The 19,453-nt window shown below is 39.9% G+C and overlaps 1 protein-coding gene across 1 annotated transcript; it reads right to left on the bottom strand.

The window, feature by feature from the left end:
- Window positions 1-6,483: 6,483 nt before the first annotated feature.
- nudcd2 (NudC domain containing 2) lies at window positions 6,484-8,914 on the bottom strand. The gene is made up of 4 exons (XM_039775804.1): window positions 8,551-8,914; window positions 8,413-8,461; window positions 8,018-8,169; window positions 6,484-6,881 (listed from the first exon to the last, which is right to left on the bottom strand). The coding sequence occupies exons 1-4, from the start codon at window positions 8,737-8,739 to the stop codon at window positions 6,801-6,803; spliced, it is 471 nt and encodes a 156-aa protein (XP_039631738.1). The 5' UTR covers window positions 8,740-8,914; the 3' UTR covers window positions 6,484-6,800.
- Window positions 8,915-19,453: the final 10,539 nt, after the last annotated feature.

The raw sequence follows: 19,453 nt of genomic DNA on the forward strand, positions 1-19,453 counted from the left end.
CATGCTTTTGCAGTGGTTGGTATTCTGTGTCTGCATATCCATTTCTACTTCTCCAGTTAAAGGTCATGTGCTAGATGGGGCCTGTTGACTCCTACTGGGCCAATTCTTTTTGTCCTGTACCATGATGTGCACATCTTCATATGGTTCAGTTTCACCGAGGATAGGAAGGCCTGGTTAGAATGGAATCCCATGGTGTTCAATAACAACCACCAATGTGCCTGTTTTCTTCATTTTTAACATCTTGTTTAAATGTTGCTCCTTCAAGACATTTTTCTGTACTTGGTAACTGGTTTTTGAGGTGGCATATTTTTTTTCTAATGGGGGTCAGAGGCAGGGGCCTCAGTGTAACTGAATATTTAGCATTAATATAAAAATAAAGGGAATCTAATTTGTACTTTGAATTTATAGCATGAAATGTTTTATACTTCAGGTATGTACAGTCAGGGTTAAAAGTTTTGAGAATGACACAAAGTATTGGTTTTCACAAAGATAGCTGCATCAGCGTTTTTAGATCCTTAGATGTTTCTATGGTAAACAAGTATAATTTACAAGCATTTCATTAGCTTCAAAGGCTTTTATTGAGAATTACATTAAGGTTATGCAAAGAGTCAATATTTGTAGTATTGGCCCTTATTTTTCAACCTCTGCAATTCGCCCTGGCATGCTGTCGAATCAACTTCCGGGCCAAATCCTGACTAATGGCAGCCCATTTTTGCATAATCAAAGCTTGGAGTTTTTCAGAATTTGTGGTTTTTGTTTGTCCACCCACCCTTTGAGGATTGACCACAAGTTCTTAATGGGATTAAAGTCTGAGGAGTTTCCTAGCCTTGGACCCAGAGTTTTGATATTTTGGTCCCTGAGCCACTTAGTTATCACTTTTGCCTTATGGCACGGTGCTCCATCACAATAATATCCACTTGCAGAGCCACAGTACCATATGTTACTGTAGTTACAGACCTGGAAGCGACGTCACCGCCATTTCAGGGCTGACTTCGTAAAATTACTTTTGGAAGGTTTCGGCAGGTCTCAGTAAAGCCCAGAAAGTAACGTTGGGTCAGGGATCCATTCAAGAATTAAGCAATATAAATGAGAAGGAAAACGGTACATCAGACCAAATAATATGCATCATTGTGAAGTTCGAAGGGTTTCTGCCATCACATCGTGTCATACATCAAACTAAATACGGATCATTTCTGTGATATACACTATTAACATTTACATTGTTTGGGTCTGTGGGAACCATTTAACATGTCGACCAAATTAAAATCATTAAGATTTGTGTTAATTGAAAATAGTTTTTCATTTACATTCATGAAACAAAATATAGTATTAGAATGTTTACATCACATTAGAGTTTAGTAAAATGTTAATAAAAGTGATTTATATTTTTTAAATGTACAATGCAATATTGTTCTAAACCTATTTAGAATAAACATTTAAGCCAAACTTAATATTTTTATATATGTATGTGAAGAATGCATCAATGTAAGGTAAGATCAAGTTCGGGAGTTGGCACTGGAACAGCATGTTGCCCACCCACCACTCGACGAAACAGCTCAGGATCTTGGTTGGCAACCCCCAAGGCAGACACATGGTTCTACCCTCTGGAAATGACCATCTATCTGGCACAGCCGGGTGTTACGTGGGCATCCCATTGGCCTGGTCCAGTCACTCGAGTCCTCGGCAATGAGGATCCTGTGAGCCAGATCACCCTCAGGGAATTGCACCACATGGCAGTAGTGCCGTACCTGACACTCTCTCACAATGCAGGTGATATGCCAAATTTTAAACTCCATGAGCAACCACTCATTTGACACAAAGTCAAACCTGTGGTATCCAAGGATTCTTTAAAGGGACACAGTACCAAAGGAGTCCAGTCTTTTTCTCAGGTCACTGGATGCTATCCATGTCTTGCAACCATATAGTTAAACAGGAAGAACCAGGACTCCAAAGACTTGGACCTTTGTCCTTTTGCATAGATATCGGGAGCAACACACACCCCTTTCCAGCAACCTCATGACACCCCAACCACCACCCCGCCCTCCCAATCCGTATACTGACTTCATAGGAAGAGTCACCAGAGATTTGAATGTCGCTGCCAAGGTAAGTAAACCTCTCGACAAGGTCGACATTCCTTCCGCAGACGGACAAACTGCTTATGGCTGTGCCCAAGTGGTCATTAAAGGCCTGTACCTTGGTTTTTATTCAGGACAATCACGAGACCAGACACTCTGCCTCCTTGCTCAGTCTCTCACAAGGCCTAATCAGAGCCTCCATTGACTCTAAAGATCACAGCATCATCAACAAAGTCAAGATCAATAAATCTTTCTTCACCCACAGATGCCCCACAATTGTTGGACCCTGCCCAACACCCAATCCATGCAAGCATTAAACATAGTAGGAGCAAGAACACACCCCTGACAAACCTCACAATCAAACTGGGGAAAAACGGATGTTCTGCCTTCACTGTGCACAGCGCTTACAGTACCAGTGTATAGGCTGGCCATAATATTCAGCAACTTTGAGGAGATTCTGTGATGTCTCAAAACGTCCCACAGGGCAGTTTGTTCAACTGAGCCAAACACTTTACAAAAATTAACAATGACTGCAAAGAAATTGCCAATATTTGTGTTTGCATTCCATGAGAACCCTCTGTGCCAGGATGCGGTCCATGCTAGACTTGTTGGGCGTAATTTATCCAGACTGCACCGGTTGCTAGTAGGTAAGCAAGTGATCACGGATCTTTCTGAGGATGATCCTATCAAGGACCTTACCCAGCACCCTAAGCAGTTTTATCCCCCTGTAGTTGTCACAATCCAGACAATCACCCCTTTCCAGATAGGGATAATAAGTCCCGTTTCCCAGTCAGTTGGGATGACACCCATCCATCCATTTTCCAACCTGCTGAATCCAAATACAGGGTCACGGGGGTCTGCTGGAGCCAATCCCAGCCAACACAGGGCACAAGGCAGGAACCAATCCTGGGCAGGGTGCCAACCCATTGGGATGACACCCATCTCCCAAATGGAAGCAAAGACTGCTTCTAATGCCAGGAGGACAGTGTTGCCACTAGTGTGGAGAAGTTCACTTCAGATACCACAGATCCCTGCAGCCTTCCCTACCCTCAGCTGGTTCACCCCCTGTGTAATCTCAGTGAGACTGGTTAATTGGAGGATCAGCCTCAAGAACCGTGGACTCGGAGATATCGAACATCCTAGCTGAAGAATCAGCTCTAAACAGCTGGTCAAAGTAGCCAGCCCAGCGCGTCACAACTGCAGTGTCACCCATAAGGACTGTTCCATCAGCTACCCTTGACTACGACTCTCCGAGGAACAGATTTGGATGTGCATAATGCTTTGATTCCTCTGTAAGCAGGACATGGGTCACAAGACCACAGATTCCTCAAACAAATCCTCCTTATTTGCCCTCAGAGCCCTTGCAGCTATCATTCTCAGTTCCGGGTACAGACCGGAGTTGCCATCAAGCCGTGTGCTGCGACTCCTCTTGAGGATACCCAGGGGGCACTGTGAGATGAAACACTTCTTTCTGGGTACACTGACAACACAAACAAAACCCTCAGCAACCTTCAGGGTCTTGTCACGGAAGGTCTCCCACATCACATTAGAATCAGCAGTTGCAACCAAGTCTGCAAGTTCCTCACACAAACTGCATGCCAACTCATTAGAAACACCTGACCTTGTAGTCTGAACAGGTCCAACCTCATTCTCCTAGTAGGTGGTAGCCTACTGGACATAAGTTGGATCTTCAGAGTAGCAACAAGTCTGTGATCAGAATTCAAAAACTGGCCACTTCTGTAGACCCTGCAGCTTTGTAAGAACCTCCAGTGTCTGCCCACGATGACGTGATTGGTCTCCTTCACAGCACCACCACTATTGAAGTACCAAGTCCAGCGATGCGGCTCAGGGTGCTGGAACAAGGATGCAGCGATTTGCAGTCTGACATTTTGCAAGGTCAAGGAACATGGAGCCACATTCACCATAGTCGCCAGACCCATGGGGACCGAGACAATCCTCAGTAGCCAGCCACGTCAGTGCCAGTGCTCGTATTGAAGTCACCCATGACCAGAGGAATGTCACCTTGTGGGCACACATCAACCATTGAGCAAAGCTGCAAATAAAATGTCTCCCTCACCGAGACATCACTCACTGCCATCAGAGCATACACTGAATCAAGAGACAAGGCACCCAGAGAGTGCCTTAATCTGAGTCTCATCATACAAATGTGCTATTTTTAAAATAGCAATCGAAATGTTTTAAACAGTACTCAGGTCTCAAACACTGATAACTGTTAACCATGGGGAAAAAAACTCCTTGTTACTATCTACTTTAACAACATTAGCCTTCTTTTCTTTGAGGAAGTTCACCGCAGTTGAGGTTATTTATGACAAGAGCAACCAGAACATTTACATATTTGACTTACAGTTACAATTGGTTCCATTTCTTTTGGTTTTCCAGTTATTGCACAGGCAAGTCAAGTGACTTGGTCAGGGTCACACAGTGTCAATAGCGGGATTTGAACCCACAACCTCAGGGTTTGAAGTCCAAAGCCTTAACCACTGCACCACACTCCCTGCCATCTGCAGAACCTTGTGAACACTAGAGCAGAATGTGACAATAAGTCTCAGCTAAGGTTTCCTGCTCTCTGCTTCTTCTCTAATCAGTTTGAGTGTATGGAGAATTCTAAATTCAGTAAAAAACACAACCTTGTCACTCCTGTCTGCAGTAGTTAGAGAGACTGTCCTAATTAGTTATATGCCCAAGTACTTGACTTTAATATGAAGATGCTTGCAATTTTCAAACGTCATATTAAGTGTTTTCTTCTCCATGATATTGTGAAAGCCAAAACAGACTAAATTCCCTTCTTATTAAATGAGGGCACAGCATTTCATATTCAAACCTCTGCAGCAGTGCTAATGTTTGTGGTGTGCTATCTTTATCGTTGCACATGCAGCGGCAATGCACTTTTACATTCCAACAAATGGCGCCCCGCAAACGTTAGCACTGCTGCTGAGGTTTGTACATCTAAACACTGTTCAAAATATATAAATAAATTGTCCTCAGTGTATATAGTAAATTATGTATTACCATGAAAATATTTCCTTTAGCTCAAGTGTCATCCCATTGCATTCAACACTCTCACTGACCAGGACAATTTAAAGCAGTGGTGCTGTTAATGAGGGGCTTCCAGGGTTTTAGCCCCTAATCTCTCAGGTGGTTAGCTTTTGATCTTCAAGACCCCTCCTTTACACCCATTCAATGCATTTATGCTCATATAGAACCTGATCTTCTATAGCAGGAGTTTCCATCTCCAGTCCTGGAGAGCTATTGTGGCTGCAGGTTTTCATTCTAACGATTTTCTTAATTAGTGACCAACACATAAACAACAACCTGCATCCATCACACAATAACTGAAAATGGAGAAAGGTGAAGGCATCAGTAATGTTGATCTGCTCAGGTCCACAATTATAAAAGAAAATCAACAGTTTTGGAAATGTCTGCCATGACAAAATGAGTGCCATGGAATTAAATTAGCAACGAGAATTGGCTTCAAATTAAGAAACTGAATGAAGTGAAGTTGGTTGGAGTTTGAGGCCCCAACTTAGTTGGTCATCTGTTGGCTCACTCACTTCACATCAAATTTATGTTTAAGGAAAAAAGAATCAATTCAGCGGTCAGAGTCTCAAGAAACGTCAATTAAAATAAAGGGAAATACAGTACAGGGGGTCCTCGGGTTACGACACAGTTCCGTTCCTACAACAGAGATGTAACCCGAATTTTGGTGTAAGTCGAAACACACCCTAACTTAAGTCACTTACCTATCCTAACACATTTGCAAAATCAAAATCATAAAAACACAACTAAGCCACAGAAAAAGGACCTAAATATCCTGTACTGTACTGTACACTGTACCATAGTAACAGAAAAAATGAGTGTAAAAACAATTCTTACCTTTATTCCTTCTCATGACTCAATTTTTTTAAAGTTTTTATGGGAGTGAGTGTTGTAAACTCGAAACGTTGTAACCCGAGGACCCGGTGTAGTTAATTAGCAGCAAAAACTGGTCACTAATTAAGAAAAGAACTTGCAGCCACAGTAGCTCCTCAGGACTGGAGTTGGAGACCCCTGTTCTATAGGCTAACCCTGTTATTTCCCATTTACTTTTCTTTGAACGCACACTGAAAGCATGAAAACCACAAAAGGATGTAAAATGTTTGAAAACCCGGCTGCCACGGAGCTGGGTCTATGCCCCTCAATTATTGTGTTGTCCCCAATTTAGAGTCCCAAATCAAACTAACTTCACATCTTTAGGTTATGGAAAGAAACTGGTGTACCGAACTTAACACGGATACAACGTGCAAATCCCACCTTACACTGACTGTTGTTAAATATATTTAACTGTAATGTTATTTTGCACAGACTTAGTAACATAATTCTTCCAGTAAAAAGGAAACACCAGAGGTAATGCGGAAAAAAATACATTTAGTAAAATAAGCAGCAAATTCAGTGAATGGGTATATGCTGTGATTTTCTGCAGCCATCAAGGTAAGTGAGTTGACCGAATCCCATCCATGGCCATACTTTGGCTAGTGTCATTGCTTGAACAATTGGTTTATGTTTCCGATGAGATGGACTACTTTTTGCAGGTAAAACAAAAAATGAAATGGCCAGCTTAGCTCAATTCTTCTTTTAGCGTTCTGCCCCCGTATCCCCTTTTGAACAACTTAACACCTTCTTCTCCAAAGACGTGCGACTGAAAATTTTATTTAGAAAAATGCAAGCTTATTTTAAGCTAGAAAAGTCTGGTCCACCTCCTGCATAATTTCCAGAGATTTCTGCACCACTAAAGTCAAATCCTGGGTTCTGTGTAAAAAAATAAGATGTGACAAAAGAAAATAAAAAAGTAGTCAATAAAGAAATTTTAAACCCATAAAGGTCTGCCATATAATTTGCATGCAAGTAACTAGTTAAAAACAAAAACATCCCTGTGCATTTGAATACAAAACTACATCTCACAAAATTAAACACATACCGGCACAAGTTAAGTTCTTACAGATTTCCATTTTTTTAATTTATTTTAACTCCGCACAGGTGGTACCCAGGCCGGGACACATGATATCCAATATGGTGTTCCACAAGGCTCTATCCTGGGTCCGCTGTTATTCTCAATCTATATGCCAATAGGAATTTGCCAGGCTAATACAGTGGAGCACTTTAAAACACTGCTGAAAACACATTATTTTAACATGGTCTTCTTATAACTTCACTTTAATTTAATCCTGATACTCTGTATGTTCAATTCATCATAATAACTATTCATGGTGGCTCTAAAATCCGTATTGACCCCTATTCTCTCTTCTGTTACTTTTTCCGGTTTCTCTGTGGTGGTGCCACCTACTCAAAGCATCAAGATGTTCCAACAATAATGGATGGATCAAAAGCCAGAAGTCTACATGACCATCATCATCAAGTCCTTCCATGAGAACCCTAAATCCAAGGAGGACTGTTTCATTTATGTTAGGTAGAATGCCCAGAGGGGACTGGGTGGTCTCATGGTCTGGAATCCCTGCAGATTTTATTTTTTATTTCTCCAGCCGTCTGGAGTTTTTTTTTGTTTTTTCTGTCCACCCTGGCTATCGGACCTTACTCTTATTCTATGTTAATGAATGTTGACTTATTTTATTTTCTTACTGTGTCTTTTATTTTTCAATTCTTCATTATGTAAAGCACTTTGAGCTACTTTTTGTATGAAAATGTGCTATATAAATAAATGTTGTTGTTGTTGATTTGAATCTGGAACTCTAAATCTAAGAAGCAGCATTGTTAACCACTGGATAAGCCTTGTTTGAAAAATGGCAGTTCAGTGAACAAGAGGCATAATGGTAAACCACATTCAGTGTACCTTAACTAACTAATTTAAGAGAAACTATTTGACATACACCAAGAAAAGTGGCATATTAAAAGTCAGACATTTATTACTGAATGCAGAGTCTATTTACCTCCCGGTGAAATCTCTCCAATGTCAGCTTCTTTTGCATCTGGTCCTGAACCCAAGGGTCAGCGGAATACTTGTCTTCCAAGAGTGACGTCCAGCAGTTACCTGCCTCTCGGTGACTTTTCATTAAAACGATACGAACAAGTTTTTTATCCTCTTCAAAAGAAAAAGGGAAAAAAAACAAGTTTTAGATAATCGGGATATTAAACTGCTGTTGTCAGGAAAAAATAACGAATGGAAATCTTTCAGTGATCCACGAGTATTTAAAGCATGAATTGCAATTCCAGTGCATCCCGTCTAAATCAGCGTAAAGGTATAACAGTGAAACCACTCTCAGACTACAAATACCACAATGCATCACGACACAGTACGACAGCGAAACCAGTCAGGTTACATTACCTAACGTCCACGTTCCTTCGTCTGCTATTGTTGAAGCATACAGATTTCCCTGCAAATGCAGACATAACATAAGGGATGGTTAAATCGTAACTACAGCCTCGTCCCGCAAGATCTAATAAATAATATGACACAACTTGCCTTGATGACCTCGTGGCCCTTAACATATAGCGTTATCTGCCTACTTCCCAGACTGCACTTGATCTCTTTCGAAGAGGTACCTGGAGGAACGTTAACTTCGATGAACACCTCCTCCATCGTCTGATACCAGCGACCCCATGGAGTTTCACAGGGAACCACACCGCTTTTCTCATCAAAATGAACTGACATTGTTCTTTACTTATTTCATATGTCGCGACGTTTAAGATACTGCATACAATGTGATAAATGATCCCATGTCAAAATCAAACTTACATGGAAATATAATTATAAATTTGAACTGCAAAAAAAAATCACCTTTCACATATCAGCGAATCAACGTGCTCACATTACAAATATGTTTACAAATGACACGCCCAGGATATCATGTTGATCACGTGAAACTGGCCCCAATCTCGCGAGAGGATAATGTCTGACAGAGGGAGGTTAGAGAGCTGCTTGGGTCTGCTGCTCAGATAGTAGCAGAGCGACGCGGCGTTGATGCGGTGTTGTTAGCAGGAGTGTCATTAAACATTAACGAATGCAGCTTTGGTATAATGTAAGCGACACGTCACAGCCATGGCTATGTTGCATGCGTCTGATCTCGAGCACTGGTTAGTGTAGCAGGCGCATTTTATCTTGAGTGGACGTTTTACGATTTGAGGATTGGGGGCATGCACAGGTACGGACCACCTCAGGATCCTAAATTAGGACCCGAGCACAGCCGTGCAACAGGTGACACTCCTTAGCAATAGTTCGAATGGAGTGGAACAGTGTGAGGTTTTTACAGTAGCTGCAGTGCTGGAAAGTTGATGGATGGGTTATCCAAAGTATTGTACAAATAGTTAAGGCATGTCGATAATAAAGAGAACACATTGAATTGGTACACATTAAATTATAACATTACCAAAGCCCGATTAATCCAATAGGTGGTTTAGGGTTTAGTCTATTGGGGTGCCGTCTACCCAGGCCGCAGTACGCGTCGCGCCAAGTCAGGCGCCAGCGTCGACGGATCGCCGGACTATCGCAGGGCAAATAAAATCATACAAGCCTTTGAAAAAAGTCAGTGTAGATAAGACGTGGCTTTTGACAGAACCACACATTCTCCATTTACATCTTGTATTCTTTGTGTTCCTTTTCGAACCCGATTAGTCGGATGATAGTCAGGTTCAGTCCTGGGGCGGCACTGTTGCTACCGATTTTTCGTCTTTAAAACTCCTGCTTTTACTCCACTACCTTAATCAAGCCTACCGTTATTTAATTGTTTGTGTGTTCTTTTAAAGTAGGAAATTACAAAACTAGGTTTGCTGCATTGCTATTGGATATAATTAAGTATTTATTATATTTATTACATTACGAAAGTTTATGTTCATTTCACCTGCTTTTTTTAAAAAGATTTTTGTCTTCATGATTTTTATGCTGCTTTTCCAGGCTTTCTGAGGTTGCTGTTAGTTAGTGGATATGGCACCGATATAGTTGCAGTGCTCTGCTCATAATGATCAATCTTGGGGTGAATCAAGAGAGCACAAAACGTGAATTAATAGGATATTTGGGATATCACTGAGTGCAGACAAAGGGTGCTGTGACAGATTCTCAAGTAAAATACAAGTACAGATTTTACAAATTATTAGGTACAGAATTAGTACACATTTTTGGTAAAACACAATGAAAACATGGTGCAAACTAATTGACATAAACTGAGCTCAACAATATCTGTCCATTAATTAACTGTTGAACTATGGCCAGTTGACAACAGTGGAGAGGAAAGTAAAAAAAACTCCAGGCAACAGCATCCCTGCAGAAACAAAGACCTCTCTGGGAGGTTGTGAGGGCCCAGAGTCAATTTTAAGAGGAAAATCAAAGACAACGTCAGACACTGTCACAATCCAATGATTCCAAAGCTCCCCGTGGACGACTTTTCCATGGGCAGGAGAAGAGCTCGGCAGTAGAGCAGTGGCACCAACTTCAACATCAAGGTACTGTGAAGAGAAACCGAATAGAGTGGGTAAATAATGGTTTATACATTTTCTATCACTTCTGTTTTTGTGAAAATGACTAATGGACTGAGCTGCATTTTGGGCAGATATTCAGCAGCTCTAATCAGGGTAAAGTGGTAAGTCTTCAGCCTGGATTTAAAAGCGAAGACTGAAGGGGCATCTCTTATATTAGCAGTCAGATCATTCCACTTCTTCGGGGTCCTGTAACTAAAAGGCTGACCTCCCACTGTTACTTTATTAATGCTTGAAATCATAAATAGACCAGTATCCTGAGATCTCAGTGTGTGCTCTGGTTTGTAAGTAATGATAAGTTCAGATAAGTAAGCAGGGCCTTGGCCATTAAAGGCTTTATATGTTGAAAGAGGATTTTGAAATCACCCCAAAGCTTAACTGATAGTCAGGACTGGAGATATATGTTTGTTCTTTCTGGTTTGGTTGATTCTTGCAGCAGCATTTTGAATTAACCGATAGCTACATAAAGAATGAAGTGAACAGCTAGTGAATAATGTATTACAGTAGTTAATCCTACAAGAATTTTTTTCTGTATCGTATATTTTGAAAATATCATACTTTTCCAACATTTTTAAGATAGAAAAGACGTTTCTGCATTTCTTACATAAATATAACCCAACTGTGCTTTTCTGAACACAGTAAAAGAAAAAAAAAACAACTGTTGATTAAACCATGAGACGCATTGATCACCACAAAAGTAGTTACAGATGCCTTCAAATTCAAGGCATTTCAAACAATTGACATCCTTTCTAAAGAAAAATGTTTGCCTAATGAACTCTAAATGTACTAATGTTATAGCAGGCTATTAAGTCAAATTAATGTTCTGTTACAGTCTAAAGTATGCTTCTGAGAGTAGTTTCCACCGTATACACACTGAGCCTATAGTTTTTATTCTATACTGTATTACTAGGGTGTTGTACCCTGTTAGCCATCATGGATGTGGTGAGAAGTCAAACAAAAATGTCACCTTTTATTGGCCAACTAGAATGACTACAATATGCAAGCTTTTGAGGTAACTCAGGCCCTGAAGAATCTTGCCTGAAGAAGGGGCCCGAGTTGCCTCGAAAGCTTGTGTTTTGTAATCATTCTAGTTGGCCAATAAAAGGTGTCATTTTGCTTGACTTTTCTCTATTCTATACTGCAAATGTAAAAAACTATCGCACAATTACCACTAGGTGTCACCATACAACCACAAATGACCTGACATCACTGCTAAGGACACTGCAACATGAAGCGCGACCCCAGCATTCACTCTGTGTAATTTGCAATTGGAAGCTATCTAGGTTTGTATTTGTTATGAAACGAAAAGTGTCAAGCTTCAACATTTCATACTTGTTTTGAGAAATAAGATCTGATGGTCTGATGCTATTTCCAAATACACTTGGCTGTTTGGTTTTACTGTACAGCCCAACTGTAAGTCGGCACTGAAAGGCTTCACTGAATACGATTTGGGTGAGTGTTGTGTGAACTATGGACTCTTCTCTACCCCAAAATCTGCATCAATGCAATATTGAAATAAAGATGGAATACACGATAAAAAAACACATCTGCTGAAGGGGAAGCCGTACTAAAACAAACTACTGTACAAACTTGCATCTGAAGAAGATAAAAAAGAACGTCCAGAGTAGAGAGGGCCTTTGTAAAGATGAGTGTGGGACATCCTGAGATTTGGAAGACCACCTATAAAGGGCTCATGTGAGCCATCAGATGTTATGACCAAATATTGCTAGTATATGAAAATAATATAAACCAATATAATAGATTGAATGGGAGTCAGGCATTTTTATTGAGCCTGAGTGTTATAAGTCATGTTCTGTATTGTTAAAAAGAAAAATGTCGCTCTGCTGGATTTTTCAGCCTAAAGCTGATGCCAAATTACGCAACTTCTACTTGTTGGTATGTCAGAATTGATGGCGGCAGTTGGACTATTTTCAGTAAACAACTGAAAATGGCTGACTTCATGCCGACCTTCCAGTACAGTCCTGCTCGTCTCTTTATGCGACAGTCAATAACGTGCTGCCTGATGGAGCCGTAACTGTAAGAAGGGTTAACAAATGTGGCGAGATCAGCTACAAGTGCGGCCCTTTTTATTTTTTCCATTCTGTTGTGCTGCATAAAACATGATAGCCAGATGATGATCTGTTCTGTTTGTGTGGTCCAAAATGCCCACTTTCGTTATTTGTTGCCATGTTAGATCCATAGTACTTCCAGATGAGCATTCAGTGGCTGGCAGCTGGCATGCTCACAGATCCCATTCCTATGACTAAAGACAAAAATCAAACCTGACTAGTTGGAGTGAGTCTCTGGGTATGTCACATTATGTGACTGGCCTTCACGGGAGCGTGCCATTGATTCCTCCGACTAATTAGGCCAGGGGTTCTCAACGTCGGTCCTGGGGACCCCCTGTGGCTGCAGGTTTTTGTTCCAACCAGATTCCTAATCGGTGACAACACCTTATAGCATTGATCTCATTAGCTGGTATTTTTTTTTCTTTTATTTGACATTCAGAAAAGCACAGCAGCATGATTTTTACATTTATAAGACATTTAGAAATATTTCTGCTTTTGCTCTAGATTTAAATGCTTAACTCTCTTTTGTTGATTTCATTATACTTTGCCCTTTCTCTGTGCAGTTTTTCCCCCTTCATTGTATCTTAATAATGGCAGAGCAGACATCCAGGCAAACAACACTGAATAATCAAAGGCTGCAGCTACTTTAGGGTCAGACCCACTAATTAGTAAATAAAGGATTAATTAAACAATTAGAACACCTAGAAAAGTAGAATGAAAATCAAGATGAAAATACTGTTAAAAAGAAAAAAATACATTATTCCTATATAACTGCTTGGTACATTTTAATATTTTTTTTTAGCAAACTTAGTTTTCTAATTAATATATTGTTCCTTAAACACAGAACTTGGGAAATATCAGTTCACTTAATTAGCCGAGGAGTTCAATTAAAAACAGAAGGTGGTTGGATCAAACACCTGCAGCGACAGGGGGTCCCCAGGACCGACATTGAGAACCCCTGAATTGGGAGTATGTAAAAGAAGGGTACACCTGAAAATCGCTGGAAAGATCACATTATGTGACATGGCCTTTGGACAACTGACTAGTTCACCTAAATGGTAGAACTGGCCCTGATTTCATGGCACACTTCTCTCTTCTTTTTTTCCTCCTGTATGAGTATTTATGAGGTTTTATGACAACACTATCTGGTTTGCTGCCAGACACATGACAAGCTATGTGCATTATGCCTTGCATCACTTGTGATTGGCATTTAAACTGGCAGTGCCCACTTCACAGTGTTCAACTTTTTTTGAATATCTAACATCTTCATTGTGTCAATGCAAATGTTAATATACTTAGGTAAAGGAGTGTTAGTCATGGTCAGGACATTTTTGCTTTTGCTTATTGAGTTTAGAGTTTTGATCAGTGGTTTGAATTGCTTTTTATATCTGACCCACATTAATTTATAACCAATTCTTAGGATTTCCTTCTCACTGCTTACAGTGATGTAGGTTTGGATTTTTTTTCTCCCTAAATAATAAAAACCATCATTTAAAAACTGCATTTTGTGTTTACTTGTGTTATATTTGACTAATGGTTAAATGTGTTTGATGATCAGAAACATTTTGTGTGACAAACATGCAAAAGAATAAGAAATCAGGAAGGGGGCAAATAGTTTTTCACACCACTGTATATAGACTTTGGGAAGCCATTATTTATTTTAGGTCACAATAGCAATAAACCAGTAACATGATTTCCTTGTTAGCATTCTAATGGTTTTGGCCAGCAAAACACAACGTAAAATATTCTCTACCACAAATCTAGAAGGAGTCATATCCATCCATCCATCCATTTTCTAACCCGCTGAATCTGAATCATAAACATCATGTTATGCAATAATTCTTCCAATAAAGTCAACGTGTAAGAAAATTCCTCTATGATGGGCTAAAGTACATCTCAAAAGGCAGATCATAGTAGATGTAACTCCCAAATTGTAGGCAAAATCAAAATAAATTAGTACCAGACAAAACACTAATTTCACTGGTCTACAAAAATTATTTTTTGTTTGCTACTCGGAACTTCAGAGCAGCTTTTTTTTTTTTTACACTGATTCCATATATGAAATCGGAATAAAGCTAGCATGTCAGGTTTTTGAAATACACATCATTGCCGTTTTGACACTTTTGAATATCAATATAATATTTCAACACGATATCTAGAGTTTGAACTCTGTCCCACCAAAATTGTTTTTGTGTTTATTCTGAAAACAAACTAGAAGGCGATACCAGAGACACGTTAAAGTTTATGTCAATTTACCTCAATATAAAAGTGAGGTCAGGGTGTTCCAAAATGTTGGAGGCACACGCTTTTGTGCTTGTACTGCACATCCGTCTCTCTTTGCAAGAACCAACAGTAGTCGCCCATCATGCTCAGAGTGAATTTTCCCCGATATCAGTTTTTTGTCACCTTTATATCTTGATGAAATCTTTCCCCATGCTCATTGCTGACATCGCCCAGATTTGGTGGAAAAAAGTCGAGATGGGAATGTAAAAAATGTATCTGCAGTGACATTCTGGCTTCCATAAGCTTATATGCTTACAGCAGGCTCTCCACAAGCTCAGCATTATTCTCTGCTCTGTGACTGCCAAGAAAATTCTGGACAACCCACGCGAATGCTTCCCATGCTGCTGATTCAGTTGGCTTCAGTTTCCTTTTGAACTCCTCGTCAAGCATCAGTTCACCGATTTCAGGAACAACGAAAACACCTTCCTTAATTTTATCTTCACTTTTCTCGAGACCAAACTTATTTCTTAAATGGATTGCCGTATCTGTCCATCGCCTTGACAGAATTTTCAAAGTAATGGTGAATCTACCGAACAAAATGTCCTGAAATGCAATGTTATGTTTAACAGTAAAACCTCTACCTACTGTACCGTCATGTCCGAGTTGTGTCATTATAGTTTAGAGTCATATAAGACCTGGTAATCAGTAACAAATATTTTTTCTGCTAATTAAAAATGAATAATTAAAAAAATAATAATAATGATAAGTTAAACAACTCACAGCTGTTAGTAATGTGTGGCGAAATCTTTTATCTCAATGGCATCCCTAGTGGAATTACTGGTATTTATCAAAATGGTTATCCTCCTTTGCTGTCCAGTCACCCTAGATGTCCAAGACCTGGAAAATCATAACTAGAAAAATGGGACATGCTGGACGAAAACGGTTTTCAGATTCGGAGTCAGCAAGTGAAACCTGTTAAAGTAAAGGTGAAAGACTCCTAGTAATAAAATACTTGTTGACCAGAGTTATTTTAGTTTTGTCCTGAGCTAATAGGGTGAGGCCTTTTCTCTGGCATAATCAAATGTTTGGATGCCTATCAGATTTGCTATTTTTCTTTACCTTTGATTGTATTGTTGTTTTGTTATAATTTTTGAATTATTTTCCTTTTTTTAATTTCTTTTAAGTTTGTGATTAATTGTAATCGTGTAACCGTAATTGTATAAATATGCATCCATTCCATGAACTTTGTTGGGTGGAGCCCCCAGGAGGCGGGGCCACCGTGACATTACTGCTGCTTGGTCCTCCTCCTGGCCTTATCTTCTGTATAAACGTCTACGCATGGAAGTGTGTGTGTCTGTGTGGCCCGGAAGTGAGAGGTGGAGTCGGGGTAAGGGCTCTGCCTCCGAGGAAACAGACAACTCACTTAGCCACTAATAACACAAGCGAGGCCAGAAGAAAGACAAAGTCGCTTAGCCGCTAATAGTGCCTCGGTGATGATGACCTTCCTCCAGAGAACAAATTGTGACAGGGTTAAGAGCGATGAAAAAGATATGACACATAAAGGACAAAATGACGATTACTCGCAATTGTCAATAAAGGAAAAACTTCTGTAAACAAGTTCAGTAATCAGCATTTAGGAGTGGATTTGCAGTGACCAAATTGGGCCCATTGTGTTCATTAGATGAGCTTCAGACAAATGGCATCATGCATCAAGCAGGATGGATGTTACTGAAATAGGAAAGAACAACTATTGAAAGTAATTTTTGCAGCATTAAGAGGTTAGGTATCTCAACAAAGTATGCCTACTCAGTTTCCATTTGGCAATTAATTTGTTATCTAAAACTGGCCAGATTTGTCTTACGCTCATCAGGAGTTACTGGGCCAGGGGCTATCACTAAAATGCTACAGGCACTTTTTGAAGCAGGACTTTCCTTAGAGACGAGTGAATAATCCTATTTTTAATACTGTTTTCCTCAATTTTTAAACCACCCCCTTACTCTGTCATGTTTTATAATTCATTTTTAACATCTTTCATTGGTTTGGTATTTATGCTTATTTCTATCATTTTTTACATACTATTAAATATGCTCTGCTTTAGAAACTGTCTGGTGATGACATTTATTACAGAAGGCATGTGATATAATAAGAATAAAATCTGATGAATGGGCAGAGGTTCCTTGATGAGTTGTGGCAATCTTCTCAAATAAGTATTTGGACAGATTAATGCTATCTTGCTTTTTCAAGATAAATTACTGAATCTATATATCAGCTTTTATTGAATTAGACTCTTGCCGATATTCTTGTAGCTTTATGTTTAAAATATTTTTTCTAAACTAATAAAGTAGTTTAAATAAATCACAAAATGTTTTTTTCTGCAGCTGCTGAAATTTTTGAGGCTAAGGGGTATGTCAGCAACCTGAATGGTCAGTTATTTAATGGTTCGATTGATAATTACGCAGATATATTGTGACAAGGAATTCTTTGAAAACTATTTTTGTTAATAAAAATTATACAAGTGTAAAAGTTTAGATCTCTTGGTTTTCTGTCTGAAATCCCATAATGCTTTAAACAAAAAAAGGAATAAAGGTTTACAATAAAGATGACCTTTTTCATTTTCCTTAAGAGACTTTGTTTCTAATTGCTATCTTTCAGCATTACTACTCAGCTCTTAGGGAATGTCCATTCATTTTTATGGTTTCTATTTTTTGGATTTGTCTCCCCAGGTCGGTCAGATATGTGTCACTTAACATAAAGTTCATGTCGTGCACAAAAGCTCATCTTTCCGTCATTTCCTTTTACATCCTCTGGTCCCTGGATTTGGTCCATTTTTGAGTTGACTCTGATCTGCCTTGACATAGAATTTCTCTGCTGTCTAAAAATGATTTCTGTGAGGTGCCAGTGGACTCTCTTGTACACTCATTTTGTTAGTTTACATTCTGACTTGATAGCAAAATACTCTTCACATTTCAGGTTTATCAATGGATGTGGAGGCCATTGTTGTTTTATATTTTTGTTCATTCTTTTATTCTTCCTCCATTTTAAAATCATAATTTCTTCAAAGTTGAATGTCTAAAGAAGATATCTGAAATATGACAAAAAATAAAAACATTTGTAAGCTGTTATTTTTTTGTTCATAATTTAGAATGTAATTTTGCTTTGCTAGTTTTTTAACTATAGGCAGTTTTCAGTTCCCATGAGTGACAGAAAATATGGCTGTATAAAAATAAATACTGTTGATTTCATGCCTAACACTGATCTGAGAAGTCGACACTGAGTCATAGGCAAGACTCAGATAATCTGAGAATTGAAAGTAATATTTTTGTATATATATATGGTAAAAATATTGTAAGTACCCAAGTTACCGTGAAGGAAGGACTGATGCACAGTTACAAGCAGTTGTTTAGTTGTCTTTGAAAGGACCGTTTGTTATCTCTTTAAGCTAGAAAGAACCCTGATGAATTGTTGCTGTTAGCCTCGGGTCCTCCTGAGCTTTTGTTGCCACACTGGCTGTCTTCTTTCCTGTGCCGTTTCCCCATGGTGTGCCGTTCATTGCAGCTCTTTTTAAGCTCCTTCACTTGTCACAGCCTCAAGCAGAGGCGGACCTGCCTGTCCTCTCAGAGGTCAAGTCGTCCTTCTTTGAAACACTTGATCCCAACGGTAGCACAAAATCTTCAAAGTAGACTGGTAAGTGCATCTGGCACCTTGGCCTTTAATGATCAGTGGGTGTCAGAGGAATGGAATTGGCCTCTTTGTGCCAATTTCTGGTGAGTAGGCCTAAAAAAGATCATTGGCATTTTCAGTGGCTGCTTCCACCCTCAGCTGCTTTGTCCCTTTGTCCACTCACACATGGTCACATGGCTCCACCTCACTTCACTCACCCAGGGTCAGAGCCAACTCTTATCCCACACGATCCCCCGGCTCTGTGAACTGACCTAAAGCCAGTGTCAACATCCAAGGCTTTCTGGTGGCCATGTAAATTGTCTTTAGCAGCCAGGAGACAAGCTTTAAGTGCTCTCAATGTGCTGTGTCTGTGCCCCCCACTATGCTGCTCACTGAGCTATTTTTATAGCTGGCTTCTCCAGCTATTCCTGCCTCCTCTGTCAAGTCTCAGAAATTTGAGTAGCATGACCCAAGGGCACCACCTTGTCCTCAAAGGTAATGTGAATTCCACATGCCTGAACATATGAGGGTTGTGAGGCGGTCATGTCTGCCCTGCTTGAAGCTAGCCATTGTGAGATTGATCAAGGGGTCCACTAGTGCTAAACCAGTCCTCCATCTCGGGGTTGTTAGTCTAGTCTTATTCCACCTATGCCACCAGTGCAGCAACCCAAGGTAAAGTGGAGGATGAACTCACACATGGACACAGACAGCTGTTTAATTGTCCTTGAGAGGTCTTATTAAGAAAGGATCCTCATCAACTCCCACTGTTTGCCTTGGGAGATACCACTCTTCCTTTTCAAGGGGGATTGCTGTCCCCATGATCAATTGTTGTGCACCCACCACTTTTTTTTTTTTTACCAGGTCCCCCTACTGTACTTTTCATCACACCTCCTTTTAAGCTCCTTCAATGTGCACGGCTCCAAGCAGTGTCTCCAAGTCCATCCA

This window comes from Polypterus senegalus, chromosome 13, assembly GCF_016835505.1.
Source record: "Polypterus senegalus isolate Bchr_013 chromosome 13, ASM1683550v1, whole genome shotgun sequence".
Taxonomy (NCBI): domain Eukaryota; kingdom Metazoa; phylum Chordata; class Cladistia; order Polypteriformes; family Polypteridae; genus Polypterus; species Polypterus senegalus.